Source organism: Notolepis coatsorum (genome assembly GCF_963971535.1).
Source record: "Notolepis coatsorum genome assembly, chromosome: 11".
In the NCBI taxonomy this organism is placed as follows: Eukaryota; Metazoa; Chordata; class Actinopteri; order Aulopiformes; family Paralepididae; genus Notolepis; species Notolepis coatsorum.
Window position 1 is genome coordinate 88,318,069 of NC_140175.1, and position 24,675 is coordinate 88,342,743.

Genomic DNA, 24,675 nt, shown 5'->3' on the forward strand with positions numbered 1-24,675 from the left:
TATCCCAAAAATGAACTCATATTTGAATTCCCCATTAAGAAACACATCATTTAGACACCTTGCATGTTAGGATTTCCTTCAGATTCATGTTGGCATCCATGTATGGCCAAGGGGTGAAAAATTGTCAAATCGGCCATTTTGAAATCCAAAACAATGTAGGTAGGTGTTATCCGATTAGAAAAATAATCCCATATTTGAATTCCCCACAAAAAAACACATATTTTAGACACCCCACTCGATTGATTTTCCAAAAAAAAAATATGGCCCGCCCTAGTACAGTATGTACCATGAGGTGTGTCAGTGATCCACAAGGAGAGTACAGTATGTACCATGAGGTGTGTCAGTGATCCACAAGGAGAGTACAGTATGCCCAATTCTCTCCCCTGCAGACCTTCAGAGAGTCATCCACGCCTTCATTTCATCTAGATTAGACTACTGCAACTCCCTCTATATAGGCATTAACCAGTCTTCCCTGTCCCGCTTACAACTGGTACAAAACGCTGCTGCCAGACTGTTGACCGGAACCCGCAAGAGAGACCACATCACCCCTGTCCTTGCCTCCCTTCATTGGCTCCCAGTACGCTACAGGATAGATTTTAAGGTTCTCCTATTTGTTTTTAAAGCCCAATGTTCAAGTTTCAAGTTTCTTTAATAGTTGTCATACAGAAGTACAGAATACTTTTATACAAAATGCTTCTTACTGTTACGCTCCAGAGACTGTGCAAGACAAGATAAGTATGAAATAAAATAACATAGTATAGCATGTAAATTAGAAGTAAAAAAATGAGGTCACAGTGTTCAGTATAGACATATGTACAATGTTCGATGCAGAGTAGACGTAACTGAGTTACCATATAATATACAATACTGTGTAGTGTACTAATATACAATACTATATAGTGCAAGGCAGAAATAGGATGAGGTGCAATTTAGGTACAATTTACAGTAGGTGTACGAGTTGTAGTGCAAATCCTTTATCAATAAATATAAAGTGTGTTTGTGTGATCTAAAGTGTGGAGAGTGGGTGCTGCAGTGTGTTGTTTGTTTAAGTGAGTGTGTGCGTGTGGGTGTGTGTGCTGTGTGCATTTGATGGTTGTTGCATAGTGTTTATTGTTCGTTTAGCAGCCTGATGGCCTGGGGATAGAAGCTTCTTCTGAGTCTTTCTGTGCTCGCCTTAAGACTCCGGTATCGCTTGCCTGACCGCAGCAGTTCAAAGAGGCAGTTGTTCGGGTGGCTCGAGTCCTTAATAATTGTCTTAGCCTTCCCCTTGCACCGCTTGTTGTAAATGTTCTGGAGGGTGGGAAGCCCCCCTCCAATTGTGCGTTCGGCTGAACGTGTCACTCTTTGTAGTCTGCTACGGTCTTGTGCAGTGCTATTCCCAAACCAGGAGGTGATGTTGCCAGTCAGGATGCTCTCTATTGTACATGAGTAGAAGTTCCTAAGGATCTTCTGACTGACTTGGAACTTCCTTAGGCGCCTGAGGAAGTAGAGGCGTTGTCGTGCCTTCTTCACAACACTGTCAATGTGTGTGGTCCATGTCAAATCCTCGGATATGTGGGCTCCGAGGTACTTGAAACTGTTCACTCTCTCAACCGGTGCCCCGTCGATGCTGAGGGGGCTGTAGTCCTTGACCCCCGACCTCCTGAAGTCCACAATCATCTCTTTTGTTTTGCTGACGTTCAGGGAGAGGCAGTTCTCCTGACACCACTGTGACAGGTTCTCTACCTCTTCCAGGTAGGCCCTTTCGTCGTTGGCAGAGATCAGGCCCACCACTACTGTGTCATCAGCAAATTTGATGATGGTGTTGTTGTTCCGCTGTGCTACGCAGTCATGTGTGTACAGGGAGTAGAGGAGGGGGCTCAGAACACAGCCCTGGGGGGCCCCTATGTTGAGCGTGATGGATGAGGAGGTGCAGTTGCCTGCTCTTACCACCTGGGGTCTGCCCGTCAGGAAGTCCAAGACCCACTGGCAGAGGTCATAGTTCAAGCCCAGGTCCCTGAGCTTGGCTATGAGTTTGGAGGGGACTATGGTATTGAATGCTGAGCTGTAGTCGATGAACAGCATTCTCACATAGTTCCCCTGCCTCTTGTCCAGGTGTGATGCTGCTGTGTGCAGCACATGGGCTATGGCGTCCTCCGTGGACCTGTTAGGGCGATATGCAAATTGCAGAGGGTCCAGGTTGATGGGGAGGGAGGAACAGATGTAGCCCTTCACTAGCTTCTCAAAGCACTTCATGGCTATGGAGGTGAGGGCTACAGGGCGGTAGTCATTGAGGCAAGCGGGCGTAGATTTTTTGGGTACAGATCATGGCGCCGCAACGAACGGCTGCCTCTCTGATCGCTCCGTCGAGACTGTGCTTTCTTTTGTTAATTTTTATAGTATTAAGAGTTTTATTTGCACCTACTGTTGGTGCATTATACGTGTATGACCGTCAGTCAATCATTGACATTGGATTAAAGAAAACTTACCGATTGGATTGCTCTCTGGATCGGATTGCCGAACAACAACAATGGCCAGCGGAGATCCTTTGTTGTGGCCGTGGCCAAAACCAGGAGACGCCACGACGACGAGGGAAGAGAGCCGGGGTCCGGAACAGACTGAGGTCCAAACGACACAGAACCACATTGCCCAGCATATTGTTGGCCAATGTGCAATCGATAGGAAATAAACTGGACGACATCAGAGCACGGATCCAATTCCAGAGGGACATTCGGGATTGTAACGTCCTCTGTTTCACAGAAACTTGGCTGAGTCCAGATGTCCCGAATCACGCAATAGAACCGGCAGACCACTTCTTCGTCCTTCGCAAGGACCGGACGGCAAAAGAGTCACTAAAGAAGAAAGGAGGCGGCATTGCCTTCATGATAAACAAGGAGTGGTGCGATATAGGCAACGCAAAGGAACTGTCTAACCACTGCTCCCCAGACCTGGAGTTTATCATGATAAAATGTCGACCCTTCTTCCTCCCAAGAGAGTTAACGTCCATCATCCTCATCGGAGTGTACATTCCACCACACGCGAACAATGGGGTCGCACTTTCAAAACTTCACGACGAGGTAAACAAACAACAGATAGCTAGCGTTGACGCTGCCATTTTGGTTCTGGGTGATTTCAACAGCGCGCGTCTTAAAAAGGTGTTGCCGAATTTCTATCAGCATGTGACCTGTCCCACCAGAGGCGAGAACATATTAGACCATGTATACTCGCAATTTAAGAATGGGTATAAGTCACAGGCTCTTAGTCCATTCGGTAAGTCCGATCACGCCGCCATATTCCTTTTGCCAAAGTATAAACAAAGTCTCAAGCGAACGCCGGTGGTCTCGCGAGAGGTTAAGCGTTGGGCCGTGACGTCAGAGGAGTCACTCCAAGCTGCACTTGAATGCACAGACTGGAGTGTATTCCGTGATAACACAGCCAATATTAACGAATACACTGAAACGGTGCTTGACTATGTCTGTACTCTGGTAGAAGAAACAATCCCCTCCACCACAATTAAAATCTACCCAAATCAAAAGCCCTGGGTAGACAAATCCGTCCGTGAGGCTCTGAAAGTGCGCACATCAGCATACAACACCGGGCTGGAGACAGGCAACATGGAAGAACACAAGATGGCAAGATACAACGTCAGGAGAGCAGTAAAGGGGGTCACACACCCTCCTACATCTCAGACCTCCTATCCCCCTATTCCAACACCAGGTCCCTCAGGTCAGCCGATCAGAGGCTCCTGACAGTCCGGAGGTCTAACCTCAAGCTCAGGGGGGGCCGTGCCTTTGCTATCGCAGCCCCTGAACTGTGGAACAGCATCCCCACCTCCATTAGGCTCGCCCCCTCGATAGATGCCTTCAAATCGAGGCTCAAAACCCACTTCTACCTACTAGCCTTTCCCGTTCACTGACTCATGCCCTGTTTTTCAATGTGTTTGCCTGTGTGCCCTCCCATAAAACGGAGTGTGATTGTTGTCTATATGTATCTTGTGTATTTACCCTCTGTACAGCACTTTGGTTGACACGCGTCATGTGAAATGTGCTTTATAAATAAATTTGATTGATTGATTGATTGATGAGGTGTGTCAGTGATCCACAAGGAGAGTACAGTATGTACCATGAGGTGTGTCAGTGATCCACAAGGGGAGTACAGTATGTACCATGAGGTGTGTCAGTGATCCACAAGGAGAGTACAGTATGTACCATGAGGTGTGTCAGTGATCCACAAGGGGAGTACAGTATGTACCATGAGGTGTGTCAGTGATCCACAAGGAGAGTACAGTATGTACCATGAGGTGTGTCAGTGATCCACAAGGAGAGTACAGTATGTACCATGAGGTGTGTCAGTGATCCACAAGGAGAGTACAGTATGTACCATGAGGTGTGTCAGTGATCCACAAGGAGAGTACAGTATGTACCATGAGGTGTGTCAGTGATCCACAAGGAGAGTACAGTATGTACCATGAGGTGTGTCAGTGATCCACAAGGAGAGTACAGTATGTACCATGAGGTGTGTCAGTGATCCACAAGGAGAGTACAGTATGTACCATGAGGTGTGTCAGTGATCCACAAGGAGAGTACAGTATGTACCATGAGGTGTGTCAGTGATCCACAAGGAGAGTACAGTATGTACCATGAGGTGTGTCAGTGATCCACAAGGAGAGTTTGAAGACGTGTCAGTGTCAAGTATAAAAACTTAAATATATCTGTTCATTTGACATATACGAAAAGATAATAAAAGACGACGACAAAAAGAGAAACAGATAAACAAATCATAGTTTACCCTGTTCGAAAAAGGAGTAGGAAGAGGTATACACCTATACTATACACCTATTTAACTATCACAAATTATAATTGAATCTATTGTTAATTATATGTATAAATGCTGTATCTCTATACAATCCAATACATTTATATATAAATACATTTATATAAATATACCTATAAATATGTAATATATAATATATATATATATATTGTTGGGGAACGTCGCCCTGCCAGAGTTTCTTTATCCACATGTTTTGGTCTGAGTCCATTCATGGCGTTAACAGTGGTTTGAGATGTGGCCAGAACATGAAAAACTCCAACCAGACACTTTTATGTGTTTTCCTTCATACAAGCTGTGCCTTATAGACTACAGCTAAATGCACCACTTCTGTGTGTGTGTGTGTGTGTGTGTGTGTGTGTGTGTGTATGACAGTTTATGACAGTGTGTATGTGTGTGCTAATGCAAATGTGTATGTGTGCGTGTGCACCCACACACTCACCGAGGTTACTGAATGTGGGTGTGTGCAGCTGTGTGCGCCAGTGTTTGTGTTTGTGTGTATGTTATGGTCTTGACAGTGTGTGTCCTCCACACGGGGACAGCAGGGCCGTGCACAGACATTTTGGGGTGCAGGGGCTCAAGCTAAAAAAAAGGGCACTCACCCTACTAACACGCACTGTTCCCACATCCATAACCACAGACAGTTAATTGATATAGTGTCTTTTTTTGTGATAATACTAGAGATTGTCCTCTTTAAATAAATAAAAAATACAATTAACACCAGCTGCGGGGAAAAATGGCACTTTTGAATCTGAGGGGAAAAGGGCAGGGGCTCGAGCCCCCATTGGGCCCTATCTGTGCACGTGCCTGCAGGACAGGACCATGGTCTGAGAGGATGAAGTGATATGACCGTCCTGTAGGTCGCAGCACTAAGTCATGTCTGCCTGTCAGGCAGCAATAACAGCGTGGCTGTCAGCAGGTTGGACAGAGACACACATGCTGTAAACACATTCACACACATATGTGCACACACACACGCACTAGGCCTGTCCCCGACTAAGGATTTGTATAGTCGACTTTGATTGGCCAAAATTTGCAGATAGTCGACTGGTAGTCGACTACCCCCCTGAATGCAAAAAAAAAAATATATATATATATATATATTATAAATATTCTTTATTTTTATTTTTATTTTTTGGGATCATTCCATTTGGGCTGTGGGGGGTGCATAGTGTCTGAAGGAGTCGACGGAAGGCTTCTTGTCCTCTGCGAAAGCATGCAATTAGTCCACTGATGGATACATCTTGATATTTGTCTAGTCTAGTGTGTTCATTAGATGGGTGAAATCCTCTTTCAGTGCCTCTGTGCCCGTTTTCTTAGGCAGTTAGCCTCTGGTATGCGCGCCATTAGCGTTAGCCACACTTTTAGGCCTCTTTGCTTTTGGAATCTAATTAATTACAGGATTTGTAATGAATTAATCTAATTAATCGCATTTTAATCGCATAACCATTTTATGCCTGATATTCTATATTCTATAATCATATTTCAAATTGCATGTGTCCGGATGGCAGGATTCAGTACTGTATCTACAAAACCTTCTGTTTAATCATCTTCCATCTATAAATTTGCTTAGATCTTTCAGGTCTGGTCAATTTGAGCATGATGTTATTCACAGTCAAAGATAAATTTTTTTTTATTGATATTCTCATTTGGTTCATTACAATTTACTCAAAATAAAAATTTCATTCGATCAATCACATGTCCCTAGAATCAGATACCAAGAACATGCAAATGGACCATATTAAAAAAAATCTGTAAATGTGTATTCCATGCTTATGAGATAATGAGATAATGAGATAAAAAAAATAATAATAAAAAATAAATAATAATACTTTTTTTTTTAATTAATTTTGAGTTAATTTTCATAACGCGATAATTAGCTGTGTAATTAATTAATCTAATTAACGCAATAAACTGACAGCCCTAATATATATATATATTGTGGCAGATATCACCCCCCGTCTCATGGATATGTGAAGGACGGGAGATATTACTGCCACAGGAGGAGTGGAAGCAATTAGGTAGCTGGTTAGTACTGGTAGAACACACCTGTGCATCATTATATCACCCACATCCCACACGCACACACCCCAGACACACACACTACAAATACACTGGGACAGAGAGAGTTGAGTTGAGAGGAGCTGAGGTAGGAGTTGTTGTATTGAGAGAGAGATTGTTTGTGTACTACGAGGTGAGAGGTAGTGAGAGGAGAGGTGAAGGCAAGAAGGTGTTCATTGTGTACTGGACCCTAGACTGTACTGACCCTGGACTGGACGACTACTCTGAGTATTGAACAATCCTTTTTCTGTACGAGAGCCTGTTTTGTGTTTCTATTCTATTTGCCCATCGAACTATATTCTGCCTTGAGTCAATAAATATTCGTATTGATTGATATTGCACTTGTGTGGACATTTGAATTTGTTTGTTTGTGAACCGTGACGAGTCTGAACACCACCAGGCTCATTACAATATATATATATTTTTGCATTCGACTAAGAGGTTGACAGTCGACTACGGCTCCTTTCGATCGATTAGTTGACTATTCGACTAGTCGAGGTCAGCCCCAGCACGCACGCACGCACGCACGCACGCACACACACACACACACACACACACACACACACACACACACACACACACACACACACACACACACACACACACACACACACACACACACACACACACACACACACACACACACACACACACACACACACACACACACACACACACACTCGTACAGTAGGTACTCTCTACACTCTGCGCAGCCCACACACACACACACACACAGACAGACACAAATCTTCTTACTCCATGGAAAGTACCAGTTTGGGAGAAGAATGCTGCTTCTCTGTGGGTCGCAGACAGTCTGTGGCAGGGAGACGACTCCACCACCTGAATCTTAAACAGACTCCAAGACACCGGTGTAAAAACATAAAACTCTAGTGGCCAATGAAGCAGAGTGAATTTACATCCATGTCGTCCTGTTCTACATGAGAACAGCTTGGATTATTACCTGCATAGCTGCCACGGCAATTAAGAACATTAATTGTACTGTAACTCAGACTCAGATAATGGTGTGACTATGCAACACGGTCTTATCAGAAAACATAAATAAAGTATTCCCATGTGAGTGTCCTGGGTTTCTTCCCCAGCAGGGGAACTCAAACATTTTCTGAAAATGTTGAAAGTTAACATTTTTGTAATATGAAATATATGTACTTATTTGTAAATACATCAATATATTACTCATTTGTAATATGTACACATTGTAAATCTTCGTAAATACGTTAATATATTACTCATGGCTATAACATAATGTACAATAATGTACCTTTTTCCTGTGGGTCGACAAATACTTTATTTACATATTTTAAGTGAGATCGGGCTGGAATAACACAGTAGACAGTAGTGTGATTCCTCATTATATATTATATAAAAAGTAAAGGAAAATATGGCTGCTGGGTTGAGCAAACCTGCCGATGTGAAAAGCATGTTATTGTGGCCACTTGAATCTGATTACTTTGTTATTGCAGGAAGAGAAAATTGAGTATGGGGTGTTTCAAATGTATTCTACCCTCTCTCTCTCTCTCGCTCTCTCTCTCTCTCTCTCTCTCTCTCTCTCTCTCTCTCTCTCTCTCTCTCTCTCTCTCTCTCTCTCTCTCTCTCTCTTTCTCTCTCTCTCTCTCTCAATGACAATCTCATAGTTCAGGAAAGTTGAGAAGTCTGTCAACATCATCTTTCAATCCGAAGTGCACGTTTTCTGCAAGGAGAAAGTGAAAGTTCCTTACGTACGGTTGAAATGGTATTCAGTGATGCCTACCGCATATTTGCACGCTTATCTATCATAATGTTTTGCCAATGTCCAAAAAACAGCAGCGTACACACTTCCTGTAAAAGCAGGAAGTGAGAGGCCTCCTGGTGTTAATAATAGCCACATCACTTCCCCTAATAGACCGGCGAGGCAATGAGGCACGCAACGCGATACTGTTTTTGGAACAGAGGTACAGCACACTGTACAGTACAGCCAGACCTACAGTAAATTTATAGGCCAAGATACTTTGGGAGACAGTATCGACCCCTGATTCATTATTGACCTTTAAACAAAACAATGACCTCCGAAAATCAAATTGAAGCCCTGCTACATCTGGGGAGAGTATGGAGAGAAATGCCAAATGTGGACATTATCCTATTTTTCATTGGATCTGTTTCCTCTTAATGCTTTGTCATATAAGGCTGTGTTCAGTAGAGCTACAGTGTGAGCCATATCATATGACCTATGAGCCATATTACATTAAATTTACATTTTGTCATTTAGCTGACGCTTTTATCCAAATCGATTTACAAGTTGGGTATGGACAAGTCAGCAGGAAGGGTACAACTCTTACAGCTGAGTAACACTGCTCCAAGAGAAAGTGAGCTCCCTGTGAGCTGCCTTCAACAGTGCTGAAACTTGGGTACTGCCGTATTGAGTGCATAGTAGTAATAAAGACATATTAGTATAGTAGGAAGAGTGCATGATAGTATAAGACAGTAAGAAGGTTACTGTTTTTTTTCTTTTTTTTCTTCATTTCAGATATTGATTGAAGAAGTGTGTTTTTAGTCGACGGCGAAAGATTGGTCGGCTTTCGGCTGTGCTAACTGTGGTTGGATGTTCGTTCCACCATTGTGGAGCGAGGACCGAGAATAGGCGGCTTCTCTTTGATGACCCTCCCGGAGCTTGGATAGGAGTAGGTCTGAGGCGAGGCGGCCAGAAGATGCAGAGTGTAGGGGTCTTGAGGGTGTGTAGTTAGAGACCATTGACCGGAGGTAGGCGGGAGCAACAACGTTACCCACCTTTATTACTTTACATTCAGAGTACTCACCAATCAGCCTAAAACTCCACCTGCCCGCTAGGCAGATCAGACACTGAGTTTAGGGCTCTGCCTTCCTTAACAGGGCTCCTGACCAATCAGACATTTTTAATATATATATATTTATTTATATATATAATAAATATATTTTAAAACATCTCAGTATGACTGCCGAATTGGTAGGGGAATTATTAAATTAAGGCCCTCAAGTTATTTAATTGTTCATTGGGAGGTCAGTCAGCCAATCAGAGGGCTCCTCAAACATCGATTGTCATGTCAAGCATAATTTCAACAGAACAGCAAAATGTGGAAACGGCTGTACCTCTCTGGTGTAGAGATCTGATTTTTAAGTAAAACGGAAGGAATTATTATACTTTTTGTATATAGGGCTGCTAAAAGGCTATAGGGACGGCCCTGCTAAAAATACCCACCCACCCCTCAGCAGTATAACCACCTCCTCAACCACACCGTGTCCTTATGTAGCCTACAGGAGTAGAGCAGAGAGGCTCCGGTCCTTTGTGGTTGCACAAGTCAGCATCATCAGAATGATTGAATCAGAGCTGTACTCATACATTTTAGCTTATGGATATTCATTAGTTCACGTTGCTGCTCCTTCCTCCGTGAATATGCCTTGTTTATTCATAATTACACTTGAATGCATAATAAGCTGCCTCGCAGATACAAATGAGCACGGCCCGGGGGTCCCAGCCCCCCCCGCACAGCGGAGAATAACACGACTGACAATGACAGATGACTCAGTGGTACAACTGGGGGGTTAGACTCTGTACACACTGGGGACGAGTGAGACGGCAACGCAGAGTTAACTGAAGCTGCTCACGGAAAAGACATGTTCCCTACGCCGTCGTGTACAACCCTACGCAACACATGAGGTGAGACATGAGATGTTATCTAATGACAAATATGTTATTGATCTTACTTCATAAAGGATACTAGCTAGGAGGCTGTTTTCCCCTCTATGTCGACGGCTGAAAGCGGTCATTCATCAGCAAGACCCGTAGAGACAGGTACTGGATCTTTATGAAAAAGGTAACTTAATTCTTTGAAGCGACAAGTTGTAGGCCTACACTACAGCCATGACGTCAGTGGCGGCTCGCCACTGGTGGCGCTATGGGCGCCGACCTACCTGTTAAATGAGAGAAGAATAAAAAAAAAAAACTTTTTTGTTTTTTGTTTTATAGCCCTATAAATAATATAAACATGTTTAAAATGAATAATATTTACTCGTTTTAAGTATGTTTGTATTTCCAATGCACAATATAACGTTATTATCTAAATTAAAAAAACAGCGTTTTCATGGGCAGGAAGTGACGTTTTTTTTTATTTTTTCGTATTTCTCGCCCGGGCAATAAGCGATAGCGCTCTGACTGCGCGTCACAGTTTGATCGCTGTCTCCGTCACAGCCAATCAGTGCATACGGCGTTGTGCGTTGAAATATGACTATTATGTTGGAATCCGAGCGCTATTTGAAGCGGTCTAGGCAGCAAAAGTGAACTTCCGTGAAGAATTTCCATAGCCGCATTTCGCGGAGACGCTCTCTGATTGGCCGACGCGATGCCAGTTTTTTTCCATAGCCGCATTTCTCGGGTTGGTTTACAGAGAGCAGTTCAGTTGACTCGTCAACAACAACAGCAAGTAACTACACTGAGGCTAAGCTTAGGCACTCTTTCAAAGTTGGTTAAGGTTAGAGTTTGTCTTAGAGCATGGCGATAGAACGCCAGGTAGTTTGCAGGCTGTTCGAGGCGGTCATGGACAAAGGCACAGCTCTTCACTCACACAGCTTGCAAGCTATAATATGGATGCAGTCATGGAGGGACATGTATGGACAATGGATGGACATCAACACAATGCCATGGAGTGGATATACTTTATCAACAACAACAAGCCAACAACAAGGTAGATTAGCGATCTTAACTCTAGTTTAATACATGATACGTTGTCTACTGATGCCGCATAACGTTGTAACGTTACAGTACTGCTAGCTGTTAGCTCCGTTAGCCGGCCACTTTTATAATTCCTGAGTAACGTTAACGTTTAAACGTTATGTCGAGGTCATACAATACTACAGTCGACATAAGGTTAACGTTACCCCGTTTCCATGAAGCGTTTAAATAGCAGCAATCTTGTTGAAAATGTAACTTTACTAGTAAAATGCTCTCGCTCTCTCGCTCTCTCGCTCTCTCTCTCTCTCTCTCTCTCTCTCTCTCTCTCTCTATCTCTAATTTCGCTGCATGTGGGACATAACCACTCAGACAATGAATGGTAACTTGTTTAAAATAACGAGCTTTACAAATGTGTTTATTATTGAATGGTTCTGACATCATCTGAGAGAGAGTGAGAGAGCGAGAGAGAGAGAGAGAGCGAGAGAGAGAGCGAGAGAGAGAGAGAGAGCGAGAGAGAGAGAGAGAGAGAGAGCTGTGCGTGTTTGTGTTGCTGCTGATGCATAATGAATGAATGGTGAGTTGTTTAAAATGACAACATACATGTGTTAATTATTTGATTTGATTGATCCGAGAGACAGAGAGAGATTGCTCCAGAGCATCTCAGATCATTACATTTTCAACTCGACCTATTAACGAGAACTGCGACCTACAAGGCACCAGCGTCAGCGGCCGCTACTGCATGACGTCTTCAACCGGTCTTTTCCCCCCCCGGGGTCGTTTGGGAATCCAGGCGACACAATGTCAGCGACACTGAAACGACTCCAAGCTGTCTGTCCGCAGCTCTGAACGGAAGCAGAGCTCTTTATTACAACCTTGACACTGACGGCCGTCCGACTGGAGTCCGTCAGCTCCTGTCTGTCTCTCCAGCCATAGATATATATAAAGACTAGATGACTCACCCGCGCTGCCGGCCAACGGAGACCGACGTTGCCACATGGTGGCCATCTTGCTACAGGGTAGCACGCCCACTCATAACATGAATGACTATAGTGCATGTACTATTGAAATAACCATAGCTTGCTCAATTTTCAACCGTTTGGTTTGTTAAAAACTTCAGAGATTATCAGAGTTATCATACTGCATACGTACTGTATGGACTTTCATATGGAATTTCCTTTTTAATAATAATTCTTCCAAGCAAGAAGCATAGCCACGTTAATAACGTTTGTAAATCCGTCAAGATTTTTGTTTGTGCAGATCACTCACCTTCAAGCAGTAGTTAACTGTAGCAAGATGGCCGCCGGTGAACTACACGGGAGACTCCGCCTTGCGGCATCTAGTCTTTATATCTATATCTCCAGCCCTCCCTCCCTCCCTCCCTCCCTCCCTCCCTCCCTCCCTCCCTCCCTCCCTCCCTCCCTCCCTCCCTCCCTCCCTCCTCCCCATGCCGCTCTTTCCCCCCAGTCAGCAACTTGTCGAACACGGGTCCCCTAAATAAAATCACCCGCGCTATAAATTGCTTGGGCACACGACCTCTGCGCTTTCTCTCGTTTGTCTGCCAGCCTTGCAGGGCAGTGGGGGTGTGTGGCATGTGTTGCATGTGTGTGTCTGTGTGTGTGTACATGTGTGTGTGTGTGTGTTGTATCATAATTAATGCCACTTCATCCAGCTCACTCACTCTTCTATCTCACAGTCATTAATTCATAACCAAAGGTGAGGAGAAGATGACTCAACACCGTGCACCACTGAGAGGCAGCCCCATTAAACACTCATTATACGTTCCCCAGCCAAGACACCGGGGCAAATGATATGCCGCAGTATGACTGTTCACGGACCTCAGAAAGGTGCTGTGTTCTTTTTATAACGACAGAGAACATTTACCAAAAATTACTCAGTAAATAAAAAATGGGCACTTCTACGGAAGCGTATTGCCGCCACACCAGAAACAGAAAAAAAGATCAGTATCACGCTATAACGTGATAACTTATTGTTTTAACATAAAACGTTTCACGTTATAACTTATTGTTTTAACATAAACCGTTTCTCACGTTATAATGTGATAACTTATTGTTTTAACATAAAACGTTTCATGTTATAACGTGATAACTTATTGTTTTTTTTTTTTTTTTTTTTATTTGTCTTTTTCCCCCTCCATTTTCCGCCGATTTTCTCCCATCCCAATGTTAGTCGTATGCCAATTCCCAGTCCCTTCCTGGTCGCTGCGCACTTACCCCCCACAGTCAGATCATCTGGGAGAGTGGAGGCTACCACGTGCTTCCTCCGACACACGTCCAGCCAATCACCGCTTCTTTTCACCTGGCAGCGCGGATTCTCATTGAGAGGGCGTAGCGTGTGGGAGGACCACACTATCCCCCTCACGTCCAATCCGCGCTTAGCAGGCGCCCCGACCGAACTGTAGGAGTCGCTGTTTACAACGACCCGGACCCACCCCGCCAGCTTCTCCCACCCTCTGATACAGCCAATTGTATCAGTGCAGACGGCCAGCCAAGCTGGTGACAACCCCGGAGCTGTGAGCTGGATTCGAACAGGCAAATCCAGCTCAGCTCCGGGGCTGGTGACGAACGCAATCTCCGCTCGGCCACCTAACCGCCTTTGATAACTTATTGTTTTAACATAAAATGTTTCACGTTATAACGTGATACCAACTTATCACGTTATAACGTGAACCGTTTTATGTTCAAACAATAAGTTATCACGTTATAACGTAAAATAAAATGTTTTATCTTTTTTTCTGTTTCTGGTGTGGCAGCAATACGCTTCCGTACACTTCACCAAAAAACTTTTATCCAAAGCGACTTACATGTTTTTTTTTAAGTAAGATTGATTGTCAAACAGTGTTGAACTTGAGTGCTACAGTCAGTGCATAGTACAGTAGTAAAGACATATTATCATAGTATGTACTAGGTATTAATATAGGCAAGATAGATAGTAGCAAAGTGCATACTAGTAATTGTAGACAGTACGAAGGTTAGTATTTTCTTTTTGTAAACAGTTTTGCACACATTCATTCAGTTCATTCACAATATCAGTTCACAGATATTTAAGAGTAAATTAGTTTGAATATGGCCACCAGTGATGTCATCGGGGACATTGGATCCTTGTGTTGTGTTAATTACAGTACCATGTGCTAATGTAGCACCACCTTGTCTTATAGGGACTGCTACCTTATCATTTCATTGAGCTGTAATTAACACAACACAAGGATTAAATGTCTCTAATGACATCACTGGTATATTCAAATAAATGTATTCTCAATAACTGTCAAACAGAGTTTTTGAACGTGTGTGAGATTATGTGCTAAATAAATCAGCATAGTGTTTTTGGTGATGTGCGACTTTAAGTGCGAGATCTGAATATAAAAATATGAGAAAAATAAACAGTGTACAAAATATAATTCACTCTGAATATAAACATAATGAGGAAGAAAATGTGTCCTGCCAATCAACATGACATGCATGAATCCAAATTTCATGTACAGTATATGTTATTTATTTATTTATTCCAAAAAGAAATCCAAATGGCACTTTCACAACAGAAGGCTGTACGCACACACAGTGTGTAAAATCTGTTTATTTTCTCAGAAAGAGGAAACTCAACTCTATAATTAACCATGTATCTTTTTCCACAGCAACAGCAACAAGTCATTATTGCTAATGACGGCACAAGTGTGCTATTCTAACACACTGATGACAGAGAACCTAGAAGAATGTGCTCAGTGGGAGCGTTGACCTCCACCAAGGCTTAACAATCTCCCCACTTACACACTCTACATTTTACTGATTTTATCTGGGGGGTCATATGGTTTGGCTCATCAAAATAATACATATTGATACCATCAGTAGGATATTACAAAGGGACGTGTTTCAAATGTCACCATGACAAACCCATATACGTTTTGTGACTGTATGACTATAGTGGGTCAGGAGATCACTTGAAAATGTAAAAGTGTGGCTCGATGGTGGTGCTAGAGAAAAGGTCATGGGGTCATCACAATTCATAGGTTTCTTCCTCTAGGGGTCATGATTCTCATGAATGTTCACAGCAAATTGTACGTCAATCAGGCTATATCTTTTCAGTTTGGCCTGAGGGTGACACTATATCAGAAAGATATCAGGATTACCAATATCAGTAGGTCATGAATGTTCACAGCTATTTCTTGTGAATGTACAGTATGACTAACAGTGCAGGTGATATGCTCATTCCTTCCTCTTGGGGTCATGAATGTGCACAGCTCATTTTATGGCAATTCGACCATTACTTGAAACATCTTGTTTTCAGTTTGGCCTGATGGTGGTGCAACAGAAAAGATCATGGGTCATCAAAATCAATAGGTATCATTTATCTAAATCTAGTACTAAAGTTCTAAACTTCACTCTTCAGCTTTTCTCTTGAGGCATTTTTGTTGTTGAAAACCAGACATAATGATATAATAAAGATGTCACATAATACACAGAACAGCCTGGGTCATCAAAACCCTACCAGAGAATTGGAAACATGTTTGATGGGTTAGAAGGCTTTCAACTGCCCACATGGGCCAAGTTTCTCACATCCGTCACACTCTTGGTTTGTTTATACAATTTGGAATGAATGAATAACATATTGCTGTATCACTCTCTGTCACACTGCTTTATAAAACCAGATGGAACCATGAGCAGTAATGGTATATAAAAAGAAAACTTCAGATGAAAAACTGCTAATAGAAAAACATACTCATGTTTCACAAAAGCATAACCAGCCCACTTAGCATGGAGGTCAGACAGTGTTTGAAAGGAATGGGGTCATGGTCAAGTTATGACTATAGGCCAAAACACGGTTTGTATCACACTCATATGCAGAGTTGCCTCTATGCCTGTAGCCTCCGTCATCCAGCCTGGCATCCAGCTCTGCCTTGTAAAGATGTATTGACCTCTGTGACCAAATCAGTTCGAGGGAAAATGTGGCAATAACTTTGAATTGCATCTATATATAATATCCCACATAACCCAATATTATTGTTAAGGTCGTCTTGTTATGAGTTATGCGGTGATACAGTTGTCTTTTCTGTGTAAGGGAAGCATACTTTTATGGCTGGTCGTTTCCATGGATACAAGGGACGAAACGTATAGCTGCTATACGTATGCAGTGAAGTTGTGACTCACTTTCAGTTGAGATTGGGGTAACAATTAATAAAAGATCATTTATTCAATATGTTGAGTCAAATAATAGTAAAAGTAACACCAGGGAGCTCACTTCCTCTTGGATGAGGTGTTGAACAGAACTCACTGCAGCACCCACTTTACACACTTTAGAACACCTAAACACACTTTATATTTATTGGTAAAGAATTTGCACTACAACCCATACCTTATTACACCTTACTGTAAATTGTACCTAAATTGTACCTCATCCCATTTCTCCTTTGCACTATATAGTATATTGTATATTAGTATATTGTATAGTATATTGTATGGTAACTCAGTTACTTCTACTCTGCATTGAACATTGTACATATGTACATACTGAACACTTGTGTCTACGTACGTGACTTCTATTTTATACTGCTATACTTATTAAATTTTATACTTATCTATTTTGTCTAGCACAGTCTCTGGAGCGTAACAGAAAGAAGCATTTTGTATAAAAGTATTCTGTACTTCTGTATGACAACTAATAAAGAAACTTGAACTTGAACTTGAACTTGAACAGCAGTGTTAATTTTGTCAGCAATTTTTTATTTTAGTCTTAGTCATGAGCCAATCCTCTTTTTCGTTTTCATCATATTTAGTCATCTTCATTTATTTTCCGTTAGTCAGTTTTAGTCAACTACAGGTCTGAGCATTTTAGTCTTCGTTTAGTCTCAATTTAGTATTTTTTGTTTAGTCTCGCCACTCAGTTACAGATTCATAAGTTGGCGTGAGTTTTTTCTAAACAAAAAAAGCTAACGTTAGTGTTAGCTGGTTAGACTTATGTAAGCTATTTAATGTGTTCTATTGTGGTGGATCAACATAATGTAGCGATCCGTCATGCAGTAATGTAGGGAAGAAAGAGTTTCCTTTTCTGTATGGTGCTATATTTCCAGCTCAATATGGGTTTTTTGTGAGGATTCTGTGAGGATTCTGTGAGGATTGGTTCATTCCCCGCCACACGCTTCTTCAAGGTACTGTGTTGATTGGTGCATTCCCCGCCACACGCTTCAGGAGCGATTACCAATTCCATCACGCACCTGTCGTAGTTTGTGATTAGCGCTCCAGAGGCTTCATATACTGGGACCTTCTTTCAATCGTTGTCGGGTCGTTTTGAATACTACTGCTTCTGCCTGCCTTCCCCCCGTTGTTGTGCCTCGTCTACTTTCCCTCCAGGACATCTTTGGATTGCCGCTGGTGAATATCTTGATCATCCGTTTGGAGCTGCGCCTCGTTGCCCGCTTTACGCGTTTGCGCTTTGGTGAGTTTTGGAACCAAACCCTTTTGGATTATCTGTTTTTGTGTGTTTGGATAACACTGAAGAAGTACCGTTTTTGTTTGCACTGGACTCAGCTAAATTGTGTGTTTTGGATAACACTGAAGAGGTACCATTTTGTTTTGTACTGGACTCAGCTAAATTGTGTGTTTGGAGAACACTGAAGAGGTACCGTTTTGTTTTGTACTGGACTCAGCTAACTTGTGTGTAGTTTACACCGAAGATCAAGTCACTTGTATTTAATACTGGACTCAGCTAAGGGAGGACTGAACTGCACTGCCTCCGTGTACTGTTGGACTGTTGTTGATCTCTCTCTCTCTCTCCGTTTCCACTCCGAGTTGGAGCTGGGAGTATCTGCAGAGCCGCAACGGCGTCTATGCTGATTCCCCACCTCTAACACCGGGAGGATCTGCAGAAGGCATTCTCCTTTTTTGTTGTTCAGAATTGTTACTTGACTCTTTTTGATTCTGTAAATAAATACGCCCTAGTGTTTGGCTAACTCTGAACTACCTGTCTGTGCCGTGCTGTTGAGGTCGGTTTCAAACCCTAACATTTTTACAAGTTGATACTTCCCTTTTCATACACAACACTACGCTAGCTGTCGGCAAACAAGTTCCTGTTATCTAGCAAGTAGCAAGTTGAATTTGAATAAACGTTTAGCAAGATTTTATTTCGCAAACTACATTTTGTGTCGTCGTTTTTAGTCAACGACATTGCATGAATAATTTCGTCACGTTAGTGTCACATGATCTCCATTAATGTGACGTCTCATCTCGTTTTCATCAGGGGAAAAAGCTTCGTTGCCGACCATATTTAGTCATAATTTCCGTTGACAAAATTAACACTGTTGAACAGTGAAACGTCATCCAACTCTTTGCGCAAATTTTCCTTTCAAAACCACCTCTACCTGTTTCACACATAGTTTTGCACATGAAATACTTTGTAAGAGAATAATAATATGGTGGTGTAAAGCTGATATGTGAATATGTATATGTGAAGAAGCGAGTGCTTGAAACAATCCCACACGTCACCAACCAACTTTAAAGCGAACTCACATGACATCCGCAGGGACTACATACGGCTTTACGCAGAGAGAACGACCCTTTGTCGCTCCATTACATCAGCGCCAGTGCATTTTCAAAGTGTGTCTTTGGTGCCAAAAGCCCAGCGTCATATGGAAATGCGTTGTCCAAACTAAACCCTTATGTTGAGTTTCTCGTGTAACATAGGCCTGGGGAACAATGGATGCCATTAGTCATCGTATGTTGACAGGAATCCAATGGATTTTTCCAAGTCACAGAGAATTTCCACCAGCAGATCTCCACTGAAGTGGATGGGAGAATATAACTACGTTCACACTGCAAGCCTTTGTACTCAACCCTGATTCATTGCTCAGATCAGATTTATTTGTTTGGCTGTTCACATTCTTTTTTAACCCTTTCACTACCACACTACCAAATGGTTAACCCTTTTCACTGCGACAATACAGAATGTTAAATGGGGCCAAGATCAGATTCCAGTGTGAACCGACCCACATGCGCAAAAATTAACAATAAAGATGGACGTAAAAAGAAAATATTGTGACAAATGTCAAATCTAGAGTGACATAAAAGTCACATGAAAGTCGTACGACTGTTCAGACTGCGTAGCAAAATAGCAGACCTGTATCTGATTTAGGACCACCTATTATGAAAGTGGCCCTAATCGGAATTGAAAAGATCAGATTCCATGTGATTTGTGCTGCTCACACTGTCGTGAAGAAATCTGATCTGAGTCGCATAAAATCTGATTTTGCCTGCAGTCTGAACGTAGCCTTCGTGTGTGTGTTTCTTTTAACACATTCTTACACTTACGTGAGAGAAATATACTCATGGCTTTGATTTACATTATAGTCACGTTCATAGTTGCCTCCTTTTAAGATGCTTGGACAGGCACGTAGCCTATAGTTTACACTTTACATGCACACACGCACGCACGCACGCACGCACGCACGCACGCACGCACGCACGCACGCACGCACGCACGCACGCACGCACGCACGCACGCACGCACGCACACACACACACACACACACACACACACACACACACACACACACACACACACACACACACACACACACACACACACACACACACACACACTAAAACAGTTTGATCTAGGTGAAATGTCAACATGGGTCAATTGGGTCTTCAAATGGATTTCTTCCCTTCAAAGTGAGAATGGAAGGGAGGCATTGAGAGAGTAGAGACTGTGGCCAGTGAAAGAGTAGAGACTGTGGTCAGTGAAAGAGTAGAGACTGTGGCCAGTAAAAGAGTAGAGACTGTGGCCAGTGAAAGAGTAGAGACTGTGGTCAGTGAAAAAGTAGAGACTGTGGCCAGTGAAAGAGTAGAGACTGTGGTCAGTGAAAGAGTAGAGACTGTGGCCAGTAAAAGAGTAGAGACTGGTCAGTGAAAGAGTAGAGACTGTGGTCAGTGAAAGAGTAGAGACTGTGGCCAGTGAAAGAGTAGAGACTGTGGCCAGTGAAAGAGTAGAGACTGTGGCCAGTGAAAGAGTAGAGACTGTGGCCAGTGAAAGAGTAGAGACTGTGGTCAGTGAAAGAGTAGAGACTGTGGCCAGTGAAAGAGTAGAGACTGTGGCCAGTGAAAGAGTAGAGACTGGTCAGTGAAAGAGTAGAGACTGTGGCCAGTGAAAGAGTAGAGACTGTGGCCAGTGAAAGAGTAGAGACTGTGGCCAGTGAAAGAGTAGAGACTGGTCAGTGAAAGAGTAGAGACTGTGGCCAGTGAAAGAGTAGAGACTGGTCAGTGAAAGAGTAGAGACTGTGGCCAGTGAAAGAGTAGAGACTGTGGCCAGTGAAAGAGTAGAGACTGGTCAGTGAAAGAGTAGAGACTGTGGCCAGTGAAAGAGTAGAGACTGTGGCCAGTGAAAGAGTAGAGACTGTGGCCAGTGAAAGAGTAGAGACTGGTCAGTGAAAGAGTAGAGACTGTGGCCAGTGAAAGAGTAGAGACTGTGGCCAGTGAAAGAGTAGAGACTGGTCAGTGAAAGGCTAAAAGGCCACCAGGGTTACCTTGGCAGGGAACAAGCCCCGCCTCCTGTTAGATAAACAGCAAGGTCATGAACCTCTCAAGACAAAGACACCAACGGGATTTCTCCAAACAAGCCTGTAACCAGGCATGCTAATGCTATACACTGTTCATCTCACCCTGGAAAATGTCAAAAAGAATGTGTGTGTGTTTGTGTGTGTGTGTGTGTGTGTGTGTGTGTGTGTGTGTGTGTGTGTGTGTGTGTGTGTGTGTGTGTGTGTGTGTGTGTGTGTGTGTGTGTGTGTGTGTGCGTGCGTGCGTGTGTGTGTGTGCTTATGTGTGTGTGTGTGTGTGTGTGTGTGTGTGTGAACCGACTCCTTCCTAGAGTAGTCTGGATTAGAGGTCAAATATGCTAAATGTGCTGTATTCTATGAGAGGCGGAGCGGGGGAAACCGCTGGTACCGAGCAAAATCAGATTTAATTCCCACATTTACAGTTGATAACAAGCCACTGAGAGTCTACGCACGTCATGAAACATATACCTATCTGGGTAATAAATTTAATGTGGCAGGTGAATGGGAACAACAAGTGAGTGAAATTATCTCTGATTACTCAACCAGATTAGATTTAATTGATTCATCGCCCCTGCCACTCATCATGAAGCTTGAAGCAGTCAGACAGATAGCCCTGGTCAAAGTTCAGCACCTATTCTCAAATGTACATATTCCTCGCAAATTCCTTTGTGAGATGAACAATAAAACCGTACAGATGGTGAGACAATGGACTGGACTGAACACTCACTCAACACGGGACATCATATTCCATACCATGCGGAGGGGCGGCCTGGGTGTTCCCAACTTTGAATGGACGTACATTGCCACGAGTCATCTTCTCAACATGCTGAACAGCTGTTCTTAGACCTGCAGAGACGCAAGGTCCCCATGGCGTGTGGGTCGGATCCAAACTTCCTGGGTTACAAGAAGAAAGCAAGTGGAAAGCTGGACAGCCGCGCCCCCGGATTCGGGGTGTGGTCTGACTGGCCAGACCTGAATGACCTATGCGGCTGGTCCAACGTGGCCCTGGAATGGGTGGGGCCTGACTCAGACGCTGTTAATGTTTCTGAGGAGATCATCTCTGACCCTACCATCTCTGTGAAGGCCACCATTGACAACTGTGGAACGTGGCAGGAACTGCCACTTAATGCCCGTGGCCATCTCATGTCGGCACAACAACAACGCCAACGTCAACACTGGACTGAGCTTAAACTGCAAGGGAAGCTTGCCTGTCTCCCTGCCGCTGACCACTCTGTCTCGCACACAGTTTTAAAAAATGTAGCTATAGATGAGAGCATCATAATTTTTACTTTAAAAGCTAGGCTACAGGTTTTACCATCAATGCTCAACCTTTCCATCTGGTTCCCTGGCAGTCATAGCCCACACTGCATACACCATGGTCACGAACAGACAACAGAAACCATGTCTCACATACTCAATGGCTGTCATGCATACAAAGGGCTCTACATTTGTAGGCATGATAGGATCGTGGATCTGATTGCAGACAGTGTCAGTTCCACACTCGGGTCACCTGCAACATATAAGCTGTATAAGCACACCAGTGTGAAGCCATATATGCCTCAGGTCCCCCCCCCCCTCTGCCCCCAAGTGACACTGGCACAATGACACTGACTGCACTGCACTAGTCCTTACTGGAACTCTGCACTTTACACTTTATATATATATGTATTTAAATGATTAATCCTCCACTGCACTGTTTTTTGTCCTGTGTCTGTGTTGGTGTTTGTCGTTGTGAAAAAAGAAATGAAAAAATGCATACACTGTAATGCTGCAACAATTACCAATGTGTTTTTACACAAATGGCTTAATAAAGGAATCTGACAATTCACTGTTCTCTGATATTTCAGCAAACACCCCCGATGTTGTTATTGTTAATGAGAATAAGAGAGGTTCTCATCCTAGAAGTTGGCTGCACGTTTGACTACAGTCTAGAGGAAGCCTTTACAACCAAAATGTTAAAATATCAACTGTTAGACCATACCATATCACAACTCGGCTACAACTGTAAACTTTTAGTCTTCATATTTGGAAGCCTGGGTCATGTCCATAAGTTGGGTGTTAGAGGCCTTCAGATGGCCGGTCTTGCGAAGAGAAGAGCCAAACAATTAGCAAGATATTGCTCAGTGTCAGCAATTATTGGCAGCCGGGCAATTTGGAGAAGACGCTGCTATCTGTATCCATGAGCTGTGTGTAGATTGTCAGGTTCATCATCCATGTGTGTGTGTAACTTTGGTTGCCATTGTCAATTTGGGCACGATTGTATCAGAATAACCCACAATGTACAAGTGCACTGATAATATTTGTGTCCTTTAAACATTGTCTTTATGTGGACATAAATAAAGATTATAAATGTGTGTGTGTGTGTGTGTGTGTGTGTGTGTGTGTGTGTGTGTGTGTGTGTGTGTGTGTGTGTGTGTGTGTGTGTGTGTGTGTGTGTGTGTGTGTGTGTGGGTGGGTGTATGTGTGTGTGTGCGTGCGTGGGTGCGTGCGTGTGTGTGTGTGTGTGTGTGTGTGTGTGTGTGTGGAGGGCATTAACAGCTTTTGTCAGTGAAAGCAAGTTCACAAAATGTATGATAGATTCTGGTCAAGGATAATAAGTAAAGTTTGATTTTCCCGTCAATGTCTTTGACATTGTATCAGTGTATCAGTTTATATTTTTAAACACTGGTCTAGCTAGGTCTTACTTCACACAGGCTAGCCTATAGGTACATATAGCGTATACTGAGCACACACAACGTGGAGCACGTTCAGCCATAGACAGACCACCTCGGACAGTCGTTCCTGCCAGTAGCCATCAGGCTCCATGTGGCCACGGACTGCTGCCAATTGCTGGAGAGCTAACGGCTGGTGAACTGCTGCGACTATCTGACTCTTAATAATAATCAACACTGCATGGACTCTGGTGCAGTGTGTTACTATACGGTTTGGACCATGTGTATACCATGATCACTATTACTACTGTCTGATTGAATCCTGCCACTCACTACAGTTCACTACTACTACTACTACTGTTATCACTATTATCATTACTACTTTGTTCTATTATAAGCATGCTGCTATGACACTTGGCTCTCCCCACAGGGATTAAACAGGAACACTTGACACTTGACTTGACTTGAAGCCCATCATTGACGCTCGTTGAGTACTATGACGGGTTCAGAGACGTTCAAGCGTGTTTGAAATTATCGGTACTGAATCTACAGTTGCTCTCGTCGTGTGAGCGACGAATGACATTTCCCGAGAGCGGTGATGAGTAATAGATAATAAGGGGATGAGTAATAGATAATAAGCGTGCAAGAGGAAAGCAGGAGGACGAGGAGGCGGAAACAACTACGAAACAATAATATCATAGAAGGTATAAATCCAAGAATTATTAACACATTCAGGTCGAGATCATGGAGCAGAGGTGGAGAGACATTGTTTTTCAACAGCAGAGCTGAGCAAAAATAGCTTGAGGTTCTCATCTTTTAACAGCGAGAGGGGGGGGGGGGAGACAGCGAGAGACATTCTCACCTTTTAACATGATGGGTGAGAAAGAGAGAGGGTTTTT

General features: G+C 43.2%; 1 protein-coding gene across 1 annotated transcript in view; it reads right to left on the reverse strand.

The window, feature by feature from the left end:
* The window catches only part of arhgap24 (Rho GTPase activating protein 24), a gene marked incomplete at its 5' end in the record, with an annotated part of 142,458 nt that extends 120,519 nt beyond the window's left edge, over positions 1 to 21,939 (reverse strand). Inside the window, one exon of the mRNA XM_084324990.1 lies at positions 21,879 to 21,939. Within this exon, the coding sequence (XP_084181116.1) occupies positions 21,879 to 21,939 (61 nt within the window). The remainder of the gene's footprint in view (positions 1 to 21,878) is intronic.
* Positions 21,940 to 24,675: the final 2,736 nt, after the last annotated feature.